Source organism: Lynx canadensis, chromosome B2, assembly GCF_007474595.2.
Source record: "Lynx canadensis isolate LIC74 chromosome B2, mLynCan4.pri.v2, whole genome shotgun sequence".
NCBI classification, from domain to species: Eukaryota; Metazoa; Chordata; class Mammalia; order Carnivora; family Felidae; genus Lynx; species Lynx canadensis.
In genome coordinates, this window is record NC_044307.1 from 97,475,323 (window position 1) to 97,500,726 (window position 25,404).

At 38.8% G+C, this 25,404-nt stretch overlaps 1 protein-coding gene across 2 annotated transcripts in view; it reads right to left on the minus strand.

Annotated features, from left to right (window-relative positions):
• Positions 1-17,861, minus strand: part of PDSS2 (decaprenyl diphosphate synthase subunit 2) — a 262,983-nt gene extending 245,122 nt beyond the window's left edge. For both annotated transcript variants that reach the window (XM_030316061.1, XM_032593230.1), the window contains exon 1: positions 17,284-17,861. In XM_030316061.1, the coding sequence (XP_030171921.1) occupies positions 17,284-17,579 (296 nt within the window). In that variant the 5' untranslated portion in view covers positions 17,580-17,861. The remainder of the gene's footprint in view (positions 1-17,283) is intronic.
• Between the last annotated feature and the right edge of the window lie 7,543 nt (positions 17,862-25,404).

The window sequence follows — 25,404 nt, forward strand, 5'->3', positions numbered from 1 at the left end:
AAGAGTTCTAAAATCGAATTCAGGACCACATGTTAACCAGCAACCACCACTTTCTTCATCCTCCTAAACCATTAGTCAATCCTATGTTACTTGCAATTCATTAATGAAAATATAATTTTTTACTTTGCTTCAGAAAGGTGTTTACTTTTGCCAAGGACATTTCCTATTCTGTAGTTAGGGAAGGAGAAATAAAACTATGTTGTCACCTAGACCTTTCATTCATGATTCACAAGATAGGTATTATTATTCCCATTTTTGCTGATGAGAAAACAGGTCTGAGTAGTTAACTTGCCCAAACAGCAGCTAGTAAATGACATAAGCCAGGACTGAACCCAGGTCAGTCATGTTGCAAAACTCTGTTCTTTCCACTACACCACACAGCTTCAACTGCTAGTATTTCTCATGATAACAGTCATAATACTCCACTTCCACCTTATATTTGTACAGTGCAGCGTATCCTTCAAACTCCACTCCAGTTTTGTCCTCAGTTGGCCAGGTAAACGCAGGAGTACTTTTTTTTTTCCTTTTCTTTTTAAGAGAAACAGAGAGCATGAGCTGGGTAGAGGGAGACAGAGAATCTTAAGCAGGCTCCACGCCCAGCACAGAGCCATACGCAGGGCTTGATCCCATGACCCTGGGAACATGACCTATGCTGGAAATCAAGAATCTGGAGTACTTTTAAACTTAGATTAAAATTCTAAGAGGCGCCTGGGTGGCTCAGTTGGTAAGCGTCTGACTTCCTGACTTTGGCGTAGGTCATGATCTCATGGTTTGTGAGTTCGAGCCCTGCATCAAGCGCTGCACTGACAGCGTGGAGGCTGTTTGGGATTTTCTCTCTTTTCCTCTCTCTGCCCCTCTTCACTCATGCTTTCTCTCTCAAAATAAATAAATAAACTTTAAAAAAAATTCTAAGGCCAGGACTTCCAACTTCTAGATGTTCATTTCTGGAGATCCTTTCTATGTACTCACAAAATTATATCATGCACGCTCTATTGTCACTACTGTTTTTATTTATTTTTTAAGTTTACTTATTTATTTGGAGAGAGTGAAAGTGTGAGCAGGAGGGGAGCAGAGAGAGGGAGGGAGGGAGGGAGGGAGGGAGGGAGGGAGGGAGAGAGAGAGAGAATTCAAAGCAGGTTCTGTGCTCTCAGAGCAAAGCCCAACATGGGGCTCAATCTCCTGAATGGTGAAATCATGATCTGAGCTGAAATCAAGAGCTGGATGCTTAACTGACTAAACCACCCAGCGCCCTGTCACTCTTGTTTTTGATCAAGGGAACTACAGAATAAAAAGTACGTGAGACAATACATAATATTTAAAAATAATAGTACTACATAAAAATCTTTTAATAAAAGCTTTGTATATACTATTAGTCCTGTGAAACTAAATGACATCCCTTTTAAATATACAGCAACATAGAAGAAATAACCTAAAGTTAGAGAGAAATGGTGAGGAAGTAGCTTTATGAAGCTATTTCTATTTTGAGGATAAAATAAATTTCACTTACTTGTTGATACTGAACACTAAGATATATAGAAAGCCCCTTGTAATTATTAAATGCTATAAAGAATACATTCATGCAAATTATCAATGTTTGAAAAATTCCAAACACTACTGTTAAGTTTTTAGACTACAGTATAGTATTTACTAGACCTAGCACTAACCTCACAACTCTGGATATAAAACCAATTCAGCTTGCTTAAAAAAAAAAAATCTTTGGAGCAAATGAAATAAACTTCCAAGGAGACTCCAAAAGAATGGTAATTTTTAAAGCTATTTTTAAATATTTGTTAAAATGAAGCTTCAGTATACAAAAATAGAAAAAAATGAAAGGCTTTGAGTAGGCTTTGGTGAGTCATAGGAAGAAAAGAAATGCAGCTGCACTCCATAAACTAAAAATTTGTATCTAGAACTTCAAATAAGTATTAAATCAGAAATAAGTATTAAATCAGAAATGACTATCTGAATGGTTAACATCTAGTGCCCATTTAAAAAATCTACTCCAAGGTATCTATTTTTAGAAAAACAGTCATTATAGTCTTCAAACCACAAGCACAGATTTAAAGGGCCTCTATGGTGTTAAACACACACACGCAACACATAAAAATTCTGACTCCTGTAGAAGAAAAAAGAAGGGACAATTATAGAATACAATAGTATTAATGAAAAGCAGTTGGCTATACAGTAGTAATGAGCAACACAAGGGAGAGATGTGGGCATATGAATCCTAACTCATTAGAATCTAAGCACCAAGAATTAAATATTATAGCACTTCAAAACCTATGATCAACTTATCCTTACTAACTGGGCCCAGAAATAAGAACACAGAATTGTGAGTATCCCTCATCCTTGAGGAACATTTTTAAGGGTAAAAACTCAGTCATCCCCCCCCCCCTTTTTTTGAGAGAGAGAGAGAGAGAAAGAGAGTGCACAGAGGAGGGGCAGAGGGAGAGAGAGAATCAAACAGGCTCTACATCCAGCACGGAGCCCAATGCGGGGCTTGATCTCAGGACTGTGAGATCATGACCTGAGCCAAAATCAAGAGTCAGACACTTAACTGACTGAACCACCCAGGTGCCCCATCAGTCATCCATTATTGCCTTAAATGATTGTTAAAATATTATTTAAATATGTATGAATATAAAAATTATAAACATTGTATTGTTACAGTTCTTATACAACTAAAATAAATAAAATTGGGACGCCTGGGTGGCTCAGTGGGTAAAGCGTCCGACTTCAGCTCGGGTCATGATCTCACGGTTTGTGGGTTTGGGCCCCACATCAGGCTCTGTGCTGACAGCTCAGATCAGAGCCTGGAGTCTGCTTCAGATTCTGTGCCTCCCCCTCTCTTTGCCCCTCCCATGCTCATGCTCTCTGTCTGTCAATAATAAACGTCAAAAAAAATTTTTTAATACATAAATAAAAATTACAAATTGAATACAAAAGTTATTCAAGTTGTCATTAATTTCCTATGACAGATAATGGTACTTGACCAGAACTAAGTTGCAATTCCCAACATGAAAATGGTTTTAACTGTCCTAGTAGGTTCTTTGGAAAAAAGGAAGCCTAAGGTAAAGATGTTATTCTCTCACTTTTCTCTATTCAAACTATAAACTTCTATTCATGTAAGATACTGCTCTTATGGTGTCTCTGAATTGGGCCCAGAAGATTCTCCCTTCACTCTTGACACATGAGTAGGAGTGGTAAAGGGCACACCACAATCATTACTAACCACTTGAATGGCTCTTGCTAGGGCTAAGGATGACTTTTATCGAAAGACAAGAGATAAGTGTTGGTGAGGATATGGAGAAAAGGGAACTCTTGTGCACTGCTGGTAGGACTATAAATTGGTACAGCCATTATGGAAAACAGTATGGAGGGCCCTCAAAAAATTAAAAATGGAACTATCACATGATCCAGAAATCCCACTTCTAGGTATCTATCTGAAGGAAATGAAAACTATCTTAAAGTGATGTCTGCACTCCCATGTTCAGCATTATTCACAATAGCCAAGATATGGAAACAATTTAAGTGTTCATTGAGTGATAAATGATGAAGAATATCTGATACACACACACACACACACACACACACACACACACACACACAGGAATATTATTCAGCCAAGAGAAAGAAGGAAATCCTGCCATTTGGAAAAACATGGATGAACCCACAGGACATTATGCTAAGTAAAATAAGCCAGAAAGAGAAAGACAAATACCGTATGATCTCACTTATATATGGAATCTGGAAGAAAAAAAAAAAGGGAATAAGGGGGTCAAACTCAACCCATACAAAGAGACGGCAGAATGATGGTTACCAGGTACCAGGGGGTAGGGAAAATGGGGAGATGCTTGTCAAAGGGTAAAAGCTTTTAGTCACAAGAGAATAACTACTGAGGATTTAATGTACAGTATGGTGACTATACTTAATAACACTTTATTTTACACTTGAAATTTACTAAGAGAGTAGATCTTAAGCATTCTCACCACACACGTGTGCACACAACACATACGCACACAAAGGTAAGCTATGTTATATCAAACAATCATGTTGTACACTTTCAATATATATAATTTTACTTGACAATTCACCTCAATAAAGCTGGGCAGGGGGAGAAATGAATAGATTATAGCAATCTCCTGACAGGCCTTCCTGCCTCCAGTTTTTCTTTTCTGCAACCCTCAACCTTCACAGCTGCCAAAAGTCAGCTTTCAAAAGACATATCTATTCAAGTTTCTCTACTACTTAACCTTTGTAGTCTCCACTGACCCCAAAATAAAATTAGATCTTAATACTATATACAAAGCTCCTCAAAATGTAGCTACAACTTTTCCTTTATTTTTTAAATCAGCTTTATTTATTTTGTAGCAGCTTTACTCACAGTAGCCAAAAGCTAGAAACAGTCAAAATGTTCATTTAAGGTGAACAAATTGCTTTATAACCATGCAAAGGAACACTCTTGAGCAATAAAATGACAAACTCAGTAACATTTACTAACAATAAAATGTACCCATCTTAAGTATACAGTATAATGTTTTGTCAAATGTATACATCTCTGTAACCACCACCATAATAAAGATATAATACATTTCTAGTACCCTAACATTTCCCTTGTTCCCCTTTACAGCCCCAAGCAAACAACCAAAGTGGATGTTTTACTACCATTTTACCTATTTTAGATTTTTCATGTAAATGAAATCATACTTTGTATCTGACTTCACTCAGCATAATGTTCTTGAGATCCATCCATGTTTGACTGAGTCATTGATCAACTCATTTTTCTTTCTGAAAAATATTCCATTCACCTTAGACATTTGGATAGTTTCTAGTTTATGGCTACAGTAAATATGCTCTGAATAACTGTGTTAAAATCTCTGAATGCACATTTGTTTGCATTCTCTATCATTTCAATACCCAGGAGTGGGATTGCCGTGTTTTAAGATACAAGGATATGCTTAACTTTTTAAAAAAAATGACCAAATAGTTCTTTGAAGTGGTTGTACCATTTTACATTCCCACTAGCAATGTAGGACAGCTCCAGCTGCTACACGCCCTCGCCAACATTTACTATGGTCAGACTTCCTAAAGTTACCCATTCTCATTTCTATATAGGGATTTCTCTTTCTGGTTTGACTTTGCATTTCCAGACAACTAATGACGTTGAGCATGTTTCACGTACTTACTGGCTAGATAACTTCTATAAAACATCCAAATCTTTTCCAGTTTTTGAACTGGTTGTCTTCTTACTGAGAGGTAAGACTTCTTTATATGTTCTAGTCATTTGTCAGACATGTGTATATTTTCTTCCAGTCTGTGGCTTGCCATTTTGTTTTAACATTTTCAAAAGAGCAGTTTTAAATTTTGATGAACTCTAGTTTTTCTTTTTTCTTCTACACTTCATGCTTTCTAAGAAATCTTTGCTTACTTCAAAGTCACAAAATTTTTTCCTATGTTTTCTTTTAGAATTTTCAGTTTAATTTTCATGTTTAAGTGCAAGATCCATTTCAAGGTTATTGTCCTTTACGGTATGAGGTAAGGATTAAAGTTCCTTTTCTCCCCCAGTACCATTTGTTGAAAATACTGTATTTTTCCCATTGACCTGCCTTGCAACCTCTGTCAAAAATTGATTACCATATACATGTGAGTCCATTTCTGAACTGTATTTCATCATAGTGATGTATATGCCTACCTGTATACCAGTCCCTCATAGTCTTGCTTATTGTAGCTTTCTAGGAAGTTCTGAAATCATGTGATGTTAGCATTACAGGGTTAGTTTTCAAAATTGTTTTGGTTATTCTGGATCTTTGCAATCACTGATTAATTTTAGGATCAACTTATCAATTTTGACCAAAAAAATTACCTGAAGAAATTGTGACTGAGATTATGCTAAATCTACAGATGAATTTGGGAAGAACTGACATTTTAACAATATTAACCCTTCCAATCCATGAACATGGTATGTTTAGGTCATCTTTGATTTCCTCATTTATGTTTTATAGTTCTCAATGTACAGACTTTGTATATATTTTGTTAAATTTATCCCTTCTCATTTCATGTTTTTGCTAATATTGTAAACATTTTGCAAATCCATTTTCCAACTGTTCATTGCTAATATAAGGAAGTACAATTGATTTATATATTTTGACATTATATGCCTTATACTTGTCAAAATCGCTTATCAGTTCTAGCAGCTTTTCTGTAAATTCTTAGGGATTTCTTAGCATGAGACGTTATTTAGATATAAAGACTAGCTTTTATTTTCTAATCCAATATGCCTTTAATTTCTTTTTCTTGACTGGCTAGAACTTCTGGCAAAATTTTGAAGAGAAGGGTGAGGAAGAACATCCTATCCTAGGGAGAAAGCATTCAGTCTTTCACTATTAAGAATATTAGCTATAATCTTTCATGGATCCTTTTATATCAGGATGAAAAGGGCACCTATTGCTATGTCTTTAATTCACTTATCTTTTCTTCTTTAGCATCAACTCTGCTATTGAGTCAATTCAGAGTAAGTTTTCCTTTTACATATTAAACTTTCAGTTACAGTTGTTACATTTGACATGCATTTTTTCCTTCATTTTTATCATTAGTCATGTTTTCTTTTAAACACTTGAACATATTTATAATAAGTCTTTGTCTGCTGATTCCATTATCTCTGTGTCTTATGGATCTGTTTCTACTGACTGATTTTTCTCCTGGGTATGAGTTATATTTTCCTGCTTCTTGAAATGTACTGTAATTTGTAGCTGGATGTTGGCTATTGTGATATTGTGTTGTTGAGTGTCTGGATTTTATAGTCTTCCTTTTAAGAGATTTGATATGCTTCCGCTGGCACTTCTATTACTTTTAGATCAGCACGATCCTTTTGAGACTTGCTGTTCAACAAAGTCTTTCCATACTGTCCAGTTAGAAATCAAATGTCTGCCAGTTTTGTGAGAACTCTGAGAATTGTACAGCTTATAGCTCCCCAGCCTCATGTTTCATCCTAGTCATGTGTTTCATCCTAGTCATGTGTTGCTTATATTTCAACAATACACTCAAGTGTGCACCTTAGATTTCTGGAGCCTTTCTCTGTGTACTCCCTCCTCTTCCAGATTCTGCTCTGCAATTTCCAGCTGCCTCCACTTCCCCAAAATCTAATCTGTCTCCTCAAACTCAGCAATGCCACCATCCTCCACTGGAGTTCACCCTTTCTGTGTTGCTATTTGGAAAATACCTCCCAGCAGGAAGCCAGAGTGATAGTTCTCACCTCATCTGTTTACCTCTCACAGGAATCACAATCCTGTACTGTCTTGTACTCCAAGAATACAATTGTTTCATTTTTTTTTTTTATCCAGTTTTCTATTTGTTTACAGTGGAAGGTAAAGTCCAGCACAGGTTACTCTATCTTGGCAGAAGCAGACATACATGTTCAACCTATCCTTTTTGTCTCATCCCATCCCCCACGTTCAGCCCACACCAAATGACTACTTCCCTACACCTCGCTAAGCAGTTTCTTGTGTTTTAATTTAGCTTCCTGCCTTGGTCATTTCCTTCTCATCCACCATGACCCAACACTTAGGTCACCTCGCCTTTGAAAATCTTCAATTTTCTACAGAGATTTTTTTCTCCCTGTCTCCACAGCATATTGGTCACACAGACTATAGCATTTATCCCAAGGTACTCTCACTATCTGCACATCTCCCCCACTAAAATGAACTTTCTAATAATAATGGAAATTCCTAACATTTGGATATTTTCTATGTGCCAGATACTGCTCTAAGCACTTTACCTATATTTACCCATTTAATCTCCATAAAACCCTAACATATACGTACTGTTATCATCCTCATTTTACAAATGAAACTAAAGCACAAAGAGGTTAAGGAAATCGCCTGAGATCACATAGCTTGGCAGTGGTAGAGCCAGAATATAAATCTAAAGAGTCTGATTCTAGAGCTCATGCTCATTATACTGTTTCTGATGAATTCCTAAAGGGCAGCAACTGTGTCTTATTCTTCTTTGTACATCCCATGCCAAGAGCACCTCAAACATTTGTGGAATGAATTAAAAATTTTAATTTTCTCCTAGTCATACAAAAAAAAAGTCCTTCATAAGTAATGCAGGTTTGCAGTCAGTAATTACAGAACTGAATCTAGAAAGGGTCTTTTATAAACATGGAGGAGACTAAAGTTCATTTTCTAATAATATGTTTAAAGATCTCTGAAGAATTTTAACATGCAGAAAAGACTAAGAAGGTTTTTTAGGTAGCCAAGTTAACTGTAGTGAACTCAGAAACAAAAAGTCTCTGCTAAGGAATCAACACCCCCTAAGAGAGAGATGAAATGCCATAATTTGTCTCCACTAAATGCATACTAAATTAATCCCGTCTATCTAAATGTGCAATAGAGATGGAGGCAAAAGTAAAAAGACAGGGTATTTAAACAAAAATTTAATCCTAAAAGCCAAATGTGTCAACAGTAATCAATGAAAACAAAGCCTCACTGCTCAATGAAGTTAACTATGTATAACAAAATTTAACTAATTTAACTAATTCTGTATGAAAAGAGTATGAGTCAATACCTTGGAAACAATTAAGTGTCCATCACATGATTATTTAAAGCATTTAAGTTCTTGGGAATAAGTAGTATATAAAACTAAAAGTACTTTAAAAAAAGTAATACAGGCATCCCCTGCCTTTCAAAAGTTCAAGTTAAGCCACCTTGCGTTACAAAAGACATGCATTCACACATTTTCACCAAGCAAAAGAAATACAAAGAGGATTTTCTCTTCTATGAAAAAAAGCGAAAAGCAAACTTAGCATCCAGTGTTTGTTCTGCAGTGAGCCCTTACAGATGCAGTGTGCACTGGGGCTATGGCTGAGCTCCTTCCCTAGGAGCCACACTCAACATCAAGCTGCCGCAGCTTTGAAGCGTGTCTGTGAGCATCTGTGCTTTATCTTCACTTATTTTGTGCATTCGTTAGCAAGATGTGTCCTAAAGTGTCAAAAAAGCCTGAGGGAGATTATTCTTTGGGTCTGAGAATGCTTAAAAATTTTCCCATGCAAATTAATGGTAACTGCTTCTTTGCTTTACGCCATTTTGGCTTATGGAAGGTTTCATAGCAGACGCTCTTCTTTCAGATAGCAGGGGAGAGCTGTAAAAATTTACACACAAATTTAAATGATTAAAAACAAAAATATATATATTGTGCACAAGTGGATAATTACATTTCATCAGCAAGATAGTAATGAACCACAGGGGGCGAGATGTACTGAGGGGAAGTGGGGGTTGATGCACCGTTGCTACTTTCAGCCTCTACCACATTACCAATCTACACCGTGTATCTGGGCTTCTACTCCAGCCTACATCGCACCGTCCAGCTTGGTTGGACAGGTCCACAGTCCCTCATCCAAAGTCCCAGAAACCAATTCAAAATTTTTCTGATTTTAGGAAGGTGCATTTTACCCAGCCCTCCAGCAGGATCTGGGGCTGCACCCTGTAATCAAACACATGAATATTTCTGCAGCAAAATGCATGAATATTCACATTAAGTGGAATAAAGAAAGACTATAAATAATCTCACATCAGTTCAGGTCAGATTTATAGGCCTGAAAAAACATCCTCTTTTCTGAGCTCTTAGGAGTTTTAAATAGTAGGAAAAGGACTATAGATTTGTGTTACCACATTGCATCCAATCTGCTCACTCCCGCCTGAGAAATGACAATTGCTCCCTTATCTGCCATATTCAATTACAACACTAATTTCTATACTAGTCTAGAAATGGCAGCATCTTTGGAGATCATTTATTCAAACTCCTTATTTCATTGCTTAGGAAACTAAAGCCCAGAAAAGATGGAATAACTTGTGTAGGGTCATACCTACTGACAGAGCTGAAACTAGAACATGCAGGTCTCCTATCTCCCAGGCCGACTGCTTGTTTGTTGGTTCATTTGTTCGTTCGTTCATTCAATCATTCATTCTCTCTCTCAATTCAAAGTGATTCTTTTCAGTTTTTTCAAATAATTATAGGCTTGCAGAGACTTGCAAAAATAGTAATAGTGTCCTATGTACCCTTCAACTGGCTTCCTTCAGTACATAGCTGTGGTACAATATGAAAACTAAAAATGAACATTGGTACATTAGTGTTAACAAAACTACAGATCTTATTCTATTCTCAGTACTTTTCTTAACCTGTATTCATTTGTGTGTATAGGTGTGTATAGTTCTAAGCACCTTTATCCCATGTACAGATTCACATAACCACTATCAGAATCAAGATACTGAAATGTTCCATCACCACAAAATACCTCTTTGTATTTACACCCTCCCTGCTTCCCACACTGTCAGCATAAGTGCTGACTCTAGCAAGCACTAATCTGTTCTCCATCTCCATAGTTTTGTCATTTTGAGAATGTTGTATAAAAGGAATCATACAAGGGCGCCTGGGTGGCTCAGTAGGTTTAGCATCTGACTTCCGCTCAGCTCAAGATCTCACAGTCGTCCGTGAGTTCGAGCCCCGCGTCAGGCTCTGTGCTGACAGCTCAGAACCTGGAGCCTGCTTCAGATTCTGTGTCTCCCTCTCTATAACCCTCCCCGGCTCACGCTCTGTCTCTGTCTCTCTCTCTCAAAAACAAACAAACAAACAAACAAACAAATAAATAAATCATACAGTACTGTAGGGACCAAGGCCAGCCTATCCCAAAATGGGCTACTTTGGCATGAGCTTTAAAAGTTAAAAGGAAAAGAAACCCAGCAGATCAAGGAAAAGCTCTTCACCTTGACCTCAACTGCACGCTCAAACCGGAAAGAAAGCTATTAACAGAGATTCTTCTTTACCTAAGAAACTTACCTGCATAACAGGGCAAGATTTGTTTTCCAAACATCTCCTTTAACCTTCCTGCTAATGGTCTTTCTCCCCTTTGTAATCTCTAGACCCCAACCCCTCTCAGCTCATATAACCATCTCCTTGCCTCATTGTCTTTGGAATTTCATGTCTATGTGGATTCCCCATACATATGCTATTAAGTTTTATTTTCTCCCATTAATCTGCCTCATGTCCTTTTGATTCTTAGTCCAGCTAGAAGGATCTTGTAGGGCAGAGCAAATTCTTCCTTTCCAACAGCATATAAACTTCTGAGATTGATGTTTTCTTTAATTGTGGTAAAATTTACCATCTTAACCTTTTTTTTTTTTTTTTTTTTTTTTGAGGGAAAGAGAGAGGGAACACAACTGGGGGAAAGGGGCAGAGGGAGAGACAGAGAGAGAGAATCTTAAGCAGGGTCCATGCTTAGCGCAGAGCCTGACATGGGCTCAATCTCACAACCATGAGATCAGGATCTGAACCAAAATCAAGAGTTGGATGCTCAATCAACTAAGCCACCCAGGCACACCCCCCCCCATCTTAACCATTTTTAAGTGTACAGTTCAGTATATTCACATTGTCATGTGACCAATCTCCAGAACATTTTCATCTTGCAAAACTGAAACTCTACACCCATTAAATGACAACTTCCCATTACTCCCTCCTTCCAGCCCCTGGTAACCACCATATTACTTTGTTTCTCTTCATGAGACTACTCTAGATACCTCATATCAATGGAATAATACAGTATTTGTCTTTTGGTGACTGGCTTATTTCACTTAGCATAATGTCCTCAAGGTTCATCATGTTGTAATATGTACCAGAATTTCCTTTTTAAGGCTGAATAATATTCCATTAAATGTATATGGCATTTTGTTTATCCATTCACTTATTGATGGACATCTGGGTAGCTTCCACCTCTAGGCTATTGCAAATAATGATGCTATGAACATGAGTGAACAAGTATCTCTTTGAGACTCTGCTTTAAATTCTTTGGGATATATACCCAGAAGTGGAATTACTGGATCATATGGTAACTCTATTTTTAATTTTCTGAGGAACCACCATATTGTATTCTGTAGTGGCTTTTTACATTCCTACCAGTAGTGTGGAATGACTTATTTCATTCAGCATAATTCTTTCCAGATTCATTCAAATTGTTGTATGAATAAATAGTTCAGTTCTTTTCATTGTTGAGCAGCATTTCATTGCATGGATGTATCACCATTTGTTCAACAAGTCACCAGTGAATGACATTTGGGTTATTTCCAGTTGTTAGCTATTACATATAAAGTTGCTATAAACATTTGTGTATAGGTTTTGACATAAGTTTTTACTTCTCTGGAATAAATTCTCTGGAGTGTGATTGTTGGGTTATATGGTAAATGTATGTTTAATTTTATAAGAAACTGCCAAGCTGTTTTTCAGTGTGGCTGTACTATTTTTACATTCCCATCAGCAATATAAAAGAAACCCAGTTTCTCTGCATCTTCACTAGTCTTTCATATTGTCAGTATTTTAAATTTTAGCCAGTCTATTTGGTATGTAGTAGTTACCTCATCATGGTTTTACATTTTTCTAATGGCTAATGTTATACAAGCTTACTTATCTTTATAGGCTCTTTTTGTTCATTTTCTAATTGTACCGTTTACTTTCTCACCACTGAGTTTGGAGAGTTCTTTACATATTCTGGATACAAGTCCTTCAGATATTTGATTTGCAAATATTTTCTCCTAATCTGTGGCTAATCTTTTCATCTTATTAACCAGGTCTTTTACAGAGCACAGACTTTAATTTTAATGAAGTCCATTAAATGAAGATTTTTTTCTCTTATGAAATGGGGTTTTGGTGTTATGTCTAGTAACTGTTTCCCTAGCCCTAGATCCTGGAGATGTTCTCGTGTTTTTTTATAAAAGTTATATAGTTTTACATTTCACATTTAAATTCATTTTACATTGATCTCACAGGTATCCATTTTACTTTTTTTTTTTTTTTTTTTTAAGGTATGAGGTTTAGGTCAGGGTTCATTTTTTTGTCAATGATGTCCAATCATTCCAGCACCATTTGTTGAAAAGACTATTCTCCTACTGAATTGCTTTTGTACCTTTGTCAAAAATCAATTGGGCATATTTGGGTTGATCTATTTCTGGGTTCTCTATTCTGTTCCATTGATCTGTCTACTACTCTACCAATGCCACACTGTCTTGATCAATGAAATTATATCTAAGACTTAACATTATGTAGAATGATTCCTCCCACTTTTTCTTCCCTAACATTGTTTTAGCTATTCTAACTCCTTTCTTGCTGCTGATTTTACTTTACTACACTGCTTATTCTTGCTTTTAAGGTCTCCCCTATACCTACTATGGGTATGAAAGCTTGGGGAAGAAAGGAGAAAAAAGAATCACAAAGGAAACAATATGTAATATACTACCACCACCCTAAAATATTACCTATGTAATTTCTGTCCACCGATCCTAATGACATTCCAATTTCTTCATGAGAGGTTCTCTACTATTCCAGGACACTTCAGTATCTCTAAATGAAATAGCTAATATATCCCCACTACTCATTAGCCACAAGTCATTTACTTCCTTCTCGTAGATAGTTGTAAATATACTGTGTCCAACACAATGCCTGTTCATCAGGGAACACAGTCCATGTTTTAGACTTCTTTATTTTCCTCCATAAGCTTCAGTAAACATTGAGCTAATTAATTGAGGATTTCTTTTATCTAACTGGAACTTACAATATAAAGATCCTAGGATATCTAGAAGAACAAGGGTAAAAATTAGCTAATTGCTACACTGTTCCTAGTAATAAAGTCATTATTTCACCAAGTCTCAAGATTTTAAATTTAATCTCACTTCTGAATCTGTTAGAGTATACCTCTAGGCTCTTTTTCATTTTCTTGATGAGATGGCTTAGGTAAAGAAAGAGAAGGCAGGGAATAATAAATTATGGTGATTTGCTTTTTTTCTCCTGCTGTTTGCCCAAAATGCCACCCTTCACCCAAATTTTAAGGTTATTAGACATGATTCATCTCTAACATTCCATGAGGATTTAAACAAAAAGGAAAATGGTCCAAGGGGCTGGAATATCGATTTAAGTAAATCACAGAAACTCAAAATTTAAAATGAAACTGTAAAAGAATTCACCAAGTCCAGTTTCCTATAGTCCTACCTAAATCAACTACAAGGGGTCTTTGTGTTCTTGGCTAACATACTGAGAGCATTCTCCTCTTAATTATCAATACTTTGCTGATAAGATTTCAACAAAGTAAGGTGTACATCAACTGAAAAAATATAGTTGCTTAATCCATGTTTTCAACAATAATCATACAGTCTGGAGGTGCCTGGGTGGCTCAGTTGGTTAAGCGTCCGACTCTTGATTCTGGCTCAGGTCATGATCTCACAGTTCATGAGTTCAAGCCCCACAACCAGCTCTGCACTGATGGCATGGAGTTCACTTAGCATCCTCTCTCTCCCTCTCTTTCTTCCCCTCCCCTGCTCATGTTCTCTCTCTCAAAATAAATGAATAAACTAAAAAAAACAAAAAAAAAATCACAGTCTGCCTACTCTACGATCAAATGCCTGCTCCACAGCTAAAACAAATAAATACAGGACTCCCTCCCTAAAAGTTGTTTGTTCACTGACTGCCTGTGAGTTCAGACTGTTTAAATAAATAATTTACAATACACTATCAAAGTAAATATAATAAAACTACACACACATTAGCTCTTTTCTTACAAAATAAAGCAATCCATATGTCACCACCTTTGCCAAAACTTAATTATTTTGTTCCTCCCCATTTTTTTTTTTTGCGGTAGTATGGTACGGGGCAGGCAGGGCAAGCTGTAACCAGGAAATTTTTAGAGCCACTAGTCTTACAAGCTTTCATCTAGTGTGTCTCTGGTGGCTTCAGGAGGGATCTTCTCCAACACCCCATGTGATGCTCTAGCAACTAAGTATATGAATTATAATTCTCAGAATATACACATTAATTACACTTTTTCTAGCTCTGCCCTTTTCACTTCAATGTTTTATTACAACGACTATAATATGCACAATGCAATGTACTACTCCAACCCCCACCACACACAGTGAAACCCACTATTTGATGACCAAAATAAGAAATTTCATAGTTGTAGTACTGCAAGAACATGGAATAATCTGAATTCAGGCATTGCTCATAAGAGTGTCAGCTAGCACAATCACCTTGGAAAATAATTTGGTATTATTTACTAAAGCTGAACACGTGCATACATTCCTGCATCTATTCTTTCAAGACAAGTACACCAGGAGACATGTACAAATACATTCACAGCAGCATTTTTCATAACAAAAATGCAAACCACCCAAATGCTGATTGAAAGAAGACTGTGGCATATTCACACGATAGGATTTCATACACCAGTGAAAAACTAATGAAGTACAATTAAACATGAAATGGATGAATCTTAGGAACAATTAATAAAAAACTACACATAGCAGACTCAATGCAACAAACTATCACATTTATAAATTTCAAAAGTGAGCAAAATTTAATATGGTATTATTTAGAGGAGCACTGATACAATTTTTAACAAGGAAAAATAAACACAAAATCCAGTACCCTGGGGCTCAGGGGCATGGACTGGGAAGTACAGTTTCAAAAGGATTCATAAGTACAGTTTTAAAACTGGATGGAAAGCTCAATACTTTAATTATTAAGCTGTAAAACATGTAAGTGTGTGTGTGTATGTGTTTTGAGTGTATAGCATCTAAAATCTCTGCAAAATTAATATTCCATCTATAGGACAAGTTTAGCGCAGTCATAAAATGACATTCCTGATCACTGGAGATAATGCCAACAAATAAAATCACTTTATTACAGCTATTCGGTAACTTTTGTAGTGACAAAGAAATGACAGGTGTTTCATAAAAAATTATAGCAAGGGGGAAGGCAAGGGAAGTGGGAGTAGTTATAAAAGGGCAACGTAAGGGATCTTTCTAGTGACAGAAATGTTCTCCATCTTGACTATATCAATGCCATTAATCTACTTCTGATATTGTACTACAGTTGTACAAGATGTTACTATTGGGAAAACTAGGTAAAACATACATTGGATCTCTCTGTATTATTTCTCCCAACAGCAGGTGAATCTATAATTACCTCAAAATAAAACTTTAATAAAAGAAAATAGGAAAAGATATTTTTGTCTAAGGCTTCTCCACTTTGGTACTATTGACACTGGGGGACACATAATTCTTCATGGTGGGGACTGTCTGGGAATTGCAGGGTGTTCAACAGCATCTCTGACTTCTACCCACTAAATGTCAGTAGCATGCCCCAGTTATGACATCTCCATATATTGCCAAATGTTCTCTAGCAGGCAAAACTGCCCCATTTAAGAACTACTGCTTTACTCACAAAAGCAAAGAACTGTAGAAATGTTCCCAACAGAAGGAGTCTCAAGAGACATGACAACTAACTGTAATATGTGAGGCTAGGCTAGTTCCTGTACTAGAGAAAAAAGCTATAAAGGACATTACTGGGTCAATTAGCAAAACTGGAATATCAATGGTAGATTAAATAAAAGTACTGTATCAATATGAAATGTGTTTAAATAATGTAAAGAATATTCCAATGCTTAGGAAATACACGGTTAAGTATTTAGGTGTAAAGGATCATGATGAATGCAATCTACTCTCAAATGATTCACTAGATATATATGTGTGTTTTACATATACATGTAAATATTGTGTATATATGTATAGATGAATTTGATTAAAAGGTATACAGATGTGTTCTTCGTACTATTTTTATTCTTGCAACTTTTCAGTATGTTTGAAATTATTTACAAATAAAAAAGGTTTTTGTTTGTTTTTACTGGAGGCAAAAGTTGTGGTCTTAACATCCTAATAGCAAGTTTCACAGTAGTAGTCCAGCATAACTGATAAAAATCCCAAGAGGATCGTGACTCCTGAGTGAATAAACTCCTACCTTAAGCCTGGGACATTCCCTAGAAAGAACTCTCTACCTTCAGCATATCTCCTCCTCCCCATTCTTTCTGGAGGCGACCTCTTGAACAGCGCGGAACCGAGAATCAACCTATCCCGCTTTTAAAAGACCATTCCTAGAAAGGTGACTCAAACCCACATCCTTACTCGATTTCTCCATAATTCACTGAGGCATCTTTACCCTTAATAATTAAGAAGCAAAAACACTAAAAAAGTAAGAAAACCACTTATCCGCTCATATAAGCAAAAGGAGGAAGAAAGTTACGATGAGTGGACTAGAGGAGATAAAACACCAAATGTCTTAACAGGTCTGAGGAAAGGAAGGGGTAAAAAGAAATGAGCAGAGAGCCAGGCTAAGCGAGGCAGAAGGGTGCATCGGCCAGGAAAAAGAACTCCAGTGGGTGGGAGTGCGTCAGGAGGAGAGGGAGTAGCTCACCTGGCCGTGGTAAGCAGAGGGTGTTGAGTCCCCACCAACTTCCGCACCTGCATAGCGATGTTGCTGAGTTCGTCGCTGAGCAGGCAGCGGAGGCTCATGAAGGACGTGGGATAGCCCACGATCTTCTCCGCCTCTGACACTACTTGGTTCCAGTGGGCCGGGGACCTGGAGGACTGACCACGCCAGGAGCCCACCGAAGAGATGGTATCGAGGAACGGGGACCACCACAAGCGTCGCGGGGAACCCGAGACCCCGAGATAACGGGGTAAGCGCAACAGCAGCCGCCGAAGGCTCATAGTTTGAGTCTGGGAGTGTCAGGGATTTGGGGGGTGTCCGGAGGTGGCGCAGGGAACAAACCAGGGGCAGAGGAAGAACTTGCAGGAACTAGAAGGAACCGGCAACTCCTGACCCTGAAAGAAGGGAGAGTTCCTGGAACCGTGACTAGAAACGAACTTTAACTACAGCTTTCAGCACTTCAGGCTACACACACAAGAGCCCAAGCTCAGCACTGCCCCTGGCCACCTGAGTAGAAACTACTGCCGCTTCTTAAATGGGGGACGCCATGTTGGGGACGTGGAATACGGCCTGTCGTAAAGACAGCGAGGCGGGCTGTTCGGGAGCAAAGAATGTTCCCTACTTTACGACACAGTCGTGAACGCCCCCAGAAGGGAGGGGGCCTTGGTAGTGAAACGCGGAAGACGAGGGGTAGGGCGAAAGTTTAGGCTCCTCCCACACCCTTCCTCACCCAAGGTTGAAGGATTTAGGTTGTCCTGGATTGGGGTGGGGCTTGGGGGCTGCTGTGTGGTGCTCCAACGCTCGGAGCGGGGGCGGAGTCTGATTCACCAGGGCGTGCCCAATTCCCAGCACAGAGAGGGCACACGTGAATATTTGTGTTATGAGCGAGGGTCGGTGTCTACCAAGTCTCTTTTCGCGGCTCCCAGCCCTCCTGGAAGGAGGGGGCTCGGGCGGGGGTGCCGGCCCCTCTCGGAAGCCTCTCGCAGCTGTCCGCCCCCAGCCCCTGGCAGTGGTAGTGGAAGGGCAGGAGGGAGGGCCCCTAGGCCGGCGGGGCTTTTGGAGCTACCCGCCGCTACTCAGCATTGAGACGCAAAGTGAAGGCGCGCGGCTGAGCCCTTTTTGCCCTCAGTTCCCAACCAGACAGAAGGTGGCGTGGCCTGGCAGAAAGGGTTCTTTTTCCCAAGGAATGTCCTCGATCCTTGCCTAATCACCAGCCTCCTCGCTGAGCCTCGGTTTCCCCCTGTGTGTGACCCAGGCAGAAGCAGCCATGCCTCCACAAGGGTGCAGAGGCCCACGCCCAGCCTCTCGCCTTTCTCACCCGAAGGAAGCAACGTTCACCATCCAGGATTCAAAACTATTACTGGCCCTAGTGCTTTTCGCTTACAGCTCACGTATTCGCTCATTGAATGCTCAAAACAACTCTATTAAGTAGTGTTAGTATTCTCCATGTTTCGGTGAGAAAACAGGCACATCCAGACTGTGTGAATTGTCTAAGGCCACACTAGACAGGGATGTTATCTCAGCCAGTCAGGTTTCTGAATCCATGCTCTTAACCACAGCATTACACAAAGTAACAAACTACCAACCATGCTTCTCTCTTCATTGCTGAGGGGAAGCAGTCGATGTGGTTATCCTTTAGGTAATGCTACCTTTCTTTGTTCAGGTATGTTTAGCATCCTGCCCCTTGTCACATCACCCAAAACAAGTGTTACAAAACTCCTGTTAATAATGAAGAATATATTACCCAGTTTTACTCTCTTAAAAAACGCTGTTAGGGATGCCTGTGTGGCTCAGCTGGTTAAGCATACGACTTGGGTTTTGGCTCAGGTCATGATCTCACCATCCACGGGTTAGAGCCCCACATCCGGCCCTGTGCTAATGGCACAAAGCCTGCTTGGGATTCTCTCTCTCCCTCTCTCTCTCTACCCTTCCCCCTCTTGCTCTGTCTCTCTCTCTCTCAAACTAAATAAATCTTTAAAAAAACTTGTAAAACCTCCAACTTTCAAAATCCTTTCAAATTCATGATCGATATTTTAAAAATTAGTATCTTGCACAGTACTGGACTAGATTCTGGCTACATGTAAAAATTCAGATTTTAAAAAAGGCAAACTAAAGCAATTATTCACTTTGCAAAAAGATGCTTTTCTCTACAAATTAGCTTCAGACTCCCTTTAAATAGCAATTATTCTTTGTGATTTAAAAATCTGATTTTATTTCCAAAAATTCAATTTAGGCGTAACTTTTCAGGGATACATTTTAGATCAAGTGAATTGTGCTTGTAAGTGTTAAACACAGTCTACACCCGCAAAATAAGTAAGGCAAGCTGAAGTTCAAAATAATTCCTGTGGAAGAGATAACAAACTCCTGGCAATAAAATTCAGCTCTGTTCTAGATGAAAATAAATGTGGAGAGTGAGATACCTTACCGTTTCAAAAAGTTCCAAGGCCTGAGCTTCTGGGTTATCCAAGGTGAAAGAAGTCACGAAAAAATGAAGAGAGATAAAGACTGAATGCAATAGATTGTGCACCTGAGGCTGTTTCTTCAGAATCATAGAACCTTAAGACTAACTTTTCATGCAATTTCCTTAATACCAATTCACAGCATGTACTTTAATTTTTCCACAGAAGCCAAATGCATTATTCTCTGGTCATACTCTATTAACCAAGTTTTTGATTATTCATGGGACTCTTGGTCCCATTTACTTTAAATAATCAGCACTTTCCTTATAGTTAAAAGGTTGCACTATACCTAATGATAATCAGTTTTTAGAAGGTTAAAATGGTATTTATTCTTTAATCTTCCAGATAAATATATAACTCCTTTGAGTCTTTCTGACTAAAGAGATTTCTGAATTGCTACTGGCTTTTGGAGGAGCAGGGGAAGAAATATCTGTGATTCTGACCTTCCTCTGCCACTGGTAATACTCATTTTGCAGATTTCTCAACTTTGGTACTATTGACATTTGGGGGCATGGGATTCTCTGTTATGGGGAGGAGGGCTCTTCTGTGCATGGTAGGATGTTTAGCATCATCCCTGGTCTCTACTCACTATAAGCCCGCAGTACCCCTCTCGAAGTTGTGACAACCCAATGTGTCTCAGGACATTGTCCCTCGGGGCAGAATCAGCCATGAGAATACAGGAAAATGGGAAATGCTGGAAAAAACAAAAAAACAAACCAAAACAAACAAGGGCCATTGATGACATTTACTCCTACAAAGCAGCAAAAAAGAAGTCCCAGGTATGAGTAGCCCTGCAAGTTAAAGTGGTCACTCCACAATCTGTGGAAACTTCCTGCCATACACAGGGACTTCTCCAACTCCTTGGAACTTGAGGGTTGTTTGGAGATAGCAAGGTGGCAAAAGATGGTCATGGTTCCTCCTACACCTTTCTCAGAATCCTGAAGTTGGTAAAGTACCAGTCCTCTCTGCCTTCTGCTGACCTTAGAAACAAGTGAAATTATATTTGATGTCCTTTTCTTTGGCTGGAAACCTAAACCAGCCTTTGGAAGTACAAGGTCTTAGCAAGGATGGTGTATGCTTTGGGCTTTGGCCATTTCTATGATTAGGTGAGTGGAAATAGATAGGGACACTGCAGTCACCCTTCTTCTACCACCCTCAACACAGTCACTTATTGTTTATGCCAAGAGAGTGCTTTCCAAAGCAGTTGAAAAGCATTGTGGTATATTATGGGGCAGGATGATAAAAGGAGGCGAGTAATCAGACTAGCAGCAACCCAAAAATTTGACTGTCTAGTGGGCTGCAGGCTGTAGAGACAGCACCTATCGCCAGTGAGATTATAAAATAGTTTCACAGCATCTATGGAAGGGAATTTGATAATCCCTAGGAAAATTACATATGCATTTATCCTCTGACCCAGAAATCCCAGTTCTAGGAACCCCTTCCAAAATACAAAATAACACGCACAATTTTATTGTAGTATTATTTGCAATAGCAAGATTGGAAACAAACCAAACAACCACAAGTAGGGGAGTGGTTGAATAAACTGGAATAAATCCATGTAATGAAATACACTGTGTAACTCTGAAAAAGAACGAAGGCCATCTCTACACTGATGTAACATGAGCTCCAGAATATGGGTTAGCTTTAAAACAACAATAGCAACAAAAAACAAACCAAGATGCAGAACAACATAGTGTTCTTTTTTCTGTAAGATAGGTGCACGAGATGAATATACACTTGTATATGTATTTGGGCTGGGAAGAAACAGAAGGGATAGGCATGAAACAGACTACTCTTTACATACCTTGACTGTATAGTTTTGAATTTAAAATCATGTATAGGGGTGCCTGGGTGGCTCAGTTGGTTAAGCTTTTGACTTCGGCTCAGGTAGTGATCTCACAGTTTGTGAGTTTGAGCCCCATATCAGGCACTGTTGACAGTGCGGAGCCTGGAGCCTGCTTCAGATTCTGTGTCTCCCTCTCTCTCTGCCCCTCCCCTGCTCAAAGGCTCTCTCTCTCTCTCATTCTGTCTCAAAAATAAACATTAAAAAATTTTTAATCATGTATGTATTTGACATATCCAAAATAATTTTAAATTTTAAAGAAAAATGTAATTCCTAAAATTTGAAAACAAACTGAAGCAAATGATCTAAATGTATATTAAGTTAGTGACATAACCACATCAAGTAAATAATTAAATGATTTTAGAAAGTAGTGTTTTTATAGTGCACTTATAGTGGAATATGTTCTCAGGATAAATAAACCTACAAAGAAATCTTAAACTTCAATCAGTAGTCTTATTGCTGATAGAAATATAGATATTATTTCCTTCAAACTATTCTTATATGTTATAGGTAAAAGCAAATGTTAGAGTTGTTAGGAATGATGAGTAAGTAGAATCCATGTAAAATTAAAGTTAAATTGGAAGTAGCATGAACTTAAAACTTGTCCTTTTCAAAAATGTTTCTTATGGGCCAATAAAAGTTTATACAGGCACCTGGGTGGTTCAGTCAGTCGAGCATCTGACTTCAGCTCAAGTCATGAACTCGCAGTTCTTGAGTTCTCTGTGATGACAACTTGAAGCCTGGAACCTGCTTCAGATTCTGTGTCTCCCTCTCTCTCTGTTCGTCCCCCCTCCCCACCTCTCTCCTTCTCTCTCTCTCTCTCTCTCTCTCTCTCTCTCTCTCTCTCAAAAATAAATAAAGACTAAAAAATTTTTTTAAAAAGAAAAAGAAGTTTTTACATTTATGGGGGGAAAGGGTGGGGAGGAGAAGCATTTATTTGTTTTGTCCCTTGAAAAGACCAGGAAATAACAATAATCCTATAGCAACAAGTACCTTTAGCATTCATATCATACTTCCAAAACAGCATTCCCTTTTAAAAGGGCTGAGTCCTTTAGAAGAATGGCAGATTTCAGGTCTGGGGCAGGAAATGTGCCTGATGAGCCTGGGACATCCTGTTGTGCCAGAAATCAGGGAATCTATTATAAAGTCTAATGGGTCAGGTCAATGGAACAAAGGGATCAGCATAAAGGAGCTCCCCCTAGCTGAAAAGGGGTCAATCTGAGCATCAAAATCGGGTAAGAACTACAACTGATTGTAATTCATTGATGACATATAAATCCTTGAGTTCATTATTAGACATAATTAGGGCAATACTCTGAATATTATCAATATCATGAAAGAATTGAACACTTATCCTGCCTTCCTTTATGAATTATATTTAGTGGTGTTTTAATCTGGTTTAGCCCCCTTGAAAGCTGAACCTGAAACAAGAGCTTACTTTTAGGTGGTTTATTTTGGATAGCAATCTCAGGAAGCAGCAGTGGATGACCAGGGAGAGTGAATCAGAGGAGGTCAATACAAGGATGTCTTCGAGTTAGTCACCACTGTGGGCGATGAGGCTTTGAGCCTTCTGGGACTCTGAATTGTCATGTAGAATATACTTCATAATTGTTAGCCTGATGCAAGAGAGGAGCAGTTGACCAGCTCCCAACTCCCATTGGTCCAAATTTCCCCCTTGGGGCATTATTCCCCTCACATTTCTAGGCTGTCATGTGGCTGCCAGGCAGATATCCCACCCTCATGGAGTTAGAGGACCTGGGGGACAGAATGTGACATGCATGCGTATGTGGAGAAGTGCTGGCAGGTTACACCTGCAGGAAGCTGGTTGCTTTGGCAATGGCTGCAGCGAGAGGTGGACTGATGTGACACAGGGAAGAAACCAGGAATAGTCCAGGCTGATGAGGGAAAGTTCTTTATAACCTAATTCCATCTGATAAGAGAGGAAGAAAGGATAGATTTAAGAAATCACCATATAGGGGCGCCCGAGTGGCTGAGTCCCTTAAGCGCCCGACTTCGGCTCAGGTCATGATCTTGCAGTTCATGGGTTTGGGGCCCACATGGGGCTCTGTGCTGACAGCTCAGAGCCTGGAGCCTGCTTCAGATCCTCTGCCCCCCCGTCTCTCTCTGCCCCTCCCCTGCTCTCATTTTGTCTCTCTCTCTTTCAAAAATAAACATAAAAAAAAAAAAAGAAATCACCATATTGTGATTGCTTATGAAATAACCTATTCAGGCAACACAAGGTTGATGAGAAACAACGGTGGTGCACTGGAGACCCCACTGGCAACCACTCACCAATCAGCATGGCTAGACGTGGGCTTCTGCACAACTGGGCAGGCATTGTGAAGTATACAGCACCATCTAGGAAATATTTTTGCCCAAAAGGTGGAATCTAAATCTCATCAAGCCTGTAGGTCTAACTTCCAGTTTTCTAGAAACATCGGAGGGAGTGGAACAAGTTAAAGAGCTTCACAAGGAAACAGACCAATCCAGCATGTCAGATATTCTACAGCCAGCTGACTGGGTTCCTTCAACAAGAAAAGGGGCTAAGATGAGATGCAGAAAAGGACTCCTGTAGACTGAGATTTTGAGAGGCATAACAAACCAAGTGTAATGCGTGGACCTGATTTGGATCTTGATTCTAACAAACCAAGTGTACAAAGTAAATTAGGAGACAACTAAAGAAATTTGAATTATAGTTCTGGTATATTAGATATTACAAAGGAATTATTGACCTTATGTGTGTGTCTGTTAGAAAATTTCCATATTTTAAAGTAATGTATGCTAAAGTATATAGGAATGAAATAATACAGTCTCAAGAATTCTCTTTAAGACACTTCTGGAGGGAAACAAATAGATAAAAGCAAGTATGCTAAAATCTACAAAGTTGTTGATTCTGGATAATGAATATATGGCATTTACTACACTATTTTGTATATGTATGAATATTTTTGTAATAAAATATTTTTAAAAGAAAGTAAATATCCTCATTAATTTTTTAATTAATTAATTAATTTATTTATTTATTTATTTTGGAGAGAGAGAGAGTGTGAGCAGGGGAGAGGAGCAGAGGGAGAGAGAGAGAGAGGATCTTAAGCACCCTCCACACTCAGCAGGGAGCCCGATGTGGGGCTCAATTCTACAACCCTGGAATTATGACCTGTACCAAAATCAAGAGCCAGATGCTCAACCGACTCAACCGAATATCCTTATTCCTTTTTAAAAGTGGAAGCAAGTCAGGGGCACCTGGGTGGCTCAGTTGGTTAAGCATCCAACTTCGGCTTAGGTCATGATCTCACAGTTTGTGATTTTGAGCCCCTCGTCGGGCTCTGTGCTGACACCTCGGAGCCTGGAGCCTGCTTCGGATTCTGTCTCCCTCTCTCTCTGCCCCTCCCCCACTCACTCTCTGTCTCTGTCTCTCAAAAATAAGTAAATGTAAAAAAAAAAAAAATTTAACGGAAGCAAGTCAAATGACTTGCCCAAAGTCATAAAGCTAGAAAGTGACAGAGGTAGAATTAAAGCTCCAACTCATCTCACTCTTTCCCCTGTATCTTATTGTCTTCAGAACTGAATGTACTTACTTATTTATTCATTTATTTTCCAAGCTCAAGTGCACATACTTGCTCCTTGACACACTTTTATCGTTCGTCCATGCGTTGCACTTTTTTATTGTATTGTGGCAGTAGACGGCCTCCAGATGGTGCCCAGTGGTCCCTGCCTCCTGGTGGTCACACCTGTTGTGGTCCTCTTGCACATTGCCTTAGGGTTGGTCAGTGTGGTCAACAGTATCCAGCAGAAGTGATGTTG